The sequence below is a fragment of the Camelina sativa genome, chromosome 7, assembly GCF_000633955.1.
Source record: "Camelina sativa cultivar DH55 chromosome 7, Cs, whole genome shotgun sequence".
In the NCBI taxonomy this organism is placed as follows: Eukaryota; Viridiplantae; Streptophyta; class Magnoliopsida; order Brassicales; family Brassicaceae; genus Camelina; species Camelina sativa.
In genome coordinates, this window is record NC_025691.1 from 20,805,829 (window position 1) to 20,806,805 (window position 977).

Sequence of the window (977 nt, forward strand, 5' to 3'; positions counted from 1 at the left end):
CATAATTTCACAAGAGAAATGGAGAAAACAGAGGAAGTGGTTGAGTTGAAGGAGCTTGTAGGGCTTGTGAGAATCCGAGTGAAGAGAGGGATCAATCTTGCTCGCCGAGATGCTTTTAGCAGCGACCCTTTTGTCGTCATAACCATGGGTGCACAGGTCTTACCTCTCTCTCTGATTCTAATCTGATTTGGTTTCCTGATTTTGATCTGTTTGATGTTCTTGAGATAAGATCTTTAAATTGTTTCAGAAGCTCAAGTCTTTTACTGTGAAAAATAACTGCAACCCAGAGTGGAACGAGGAACTGACTCTTGCGATTGAAAATCCCAAGGAGCCTGTAAATATGGTGAGTACTACCACTCGAAACCAATTGGCAATAAGTGGTTTGATCGATCATATCTCCATTTCCGTTGCTGTGAAATTTCTAATAGTCGTTTTTTGTTTTCTATATGAGTAAAGATGGTGTATGACAAAGATACATTCACAGCCGACGACAAGATGGGAGATGCGGAGATAGATATCAAACCGTTCCTAGAGGTTCACAAAAAAGGTTTGCTAGAACTTCCAGATGGTAAAGAGCTCAATAGAATTGCTCCCACCAAAGAGAACTGCTTGTCTGAAGAAAGCAGAATCGTCTCTGATAAAGGCAAGATCGTTCAGAACATGATTCTTGTGTTGAGGAATGTTGAATGTGGCAAGGTCGAGATTCAGCTTGAGTGGATTAAAAATCCAGGTGGTTGTGGACTTTGAAACGGATATGAAGTACTTGTACTGATTCTCAATCTCCCTCTTTGTAATAAATAAATATCAGTTCGTTTTGGGTTTCAGACTAAGTAACTATAAGTAGAACAGAGTACTTTACTTTACTCTGCTTTGTAATTGAAATCTTTTGGTTTTACTCATCTAACTGAAACCGTTTTGGTTTCCCGCGAGTTAAACATGTTTGCTTTCATTTTTTTTTTTTTTTTTTTTTTTGGTTA

General features: G+C 38.4%; 1 protein-coding gene across 1 annotated transcript; it reads left to right on the plus strand.

Moving 5' to 3' along the window:
- LOC104701725 (protein C2-DOMAIN ABA-RELATED 6-like) lies at positions 7-937 on the plus strand. Its single transcript, XM_010417466.2, has 3 exons — positions 7-156; positions 248-343; positions 457-937. The coding sequence occupies exons 1-3, from the start codon at positions 19-21 to the stop codon at positions 745-747; spliced, it is 525 nt and encodes a 174-aa protein (XP_010415768.1). The 5' UTR covers positions 7-18; the 3' UTR covers positions 748-937.

Coding starts and splice junctions, on each gene's coding strand:
- LOC104701725 (XM_010417466.2), top strand. CDS start 19: ATGGAGAAAACAGAGGAAGTGGTTGAGTTGAAGGAGCTTGTAGGGCTT. Junction 157..247: donor TCATAACCATGGGTGCACAG/GTCTTACCTCTC, acceptor AAATTGTTTCAG/AAGCTCAAGTCTTTTACTGT. Junction 344..456: donor CCAAGGAGCCTGTAAATATG/GTGAGTACTACC, acceptor ATATGAGTAAAG/ATGGTGTATGACAAAGATAC.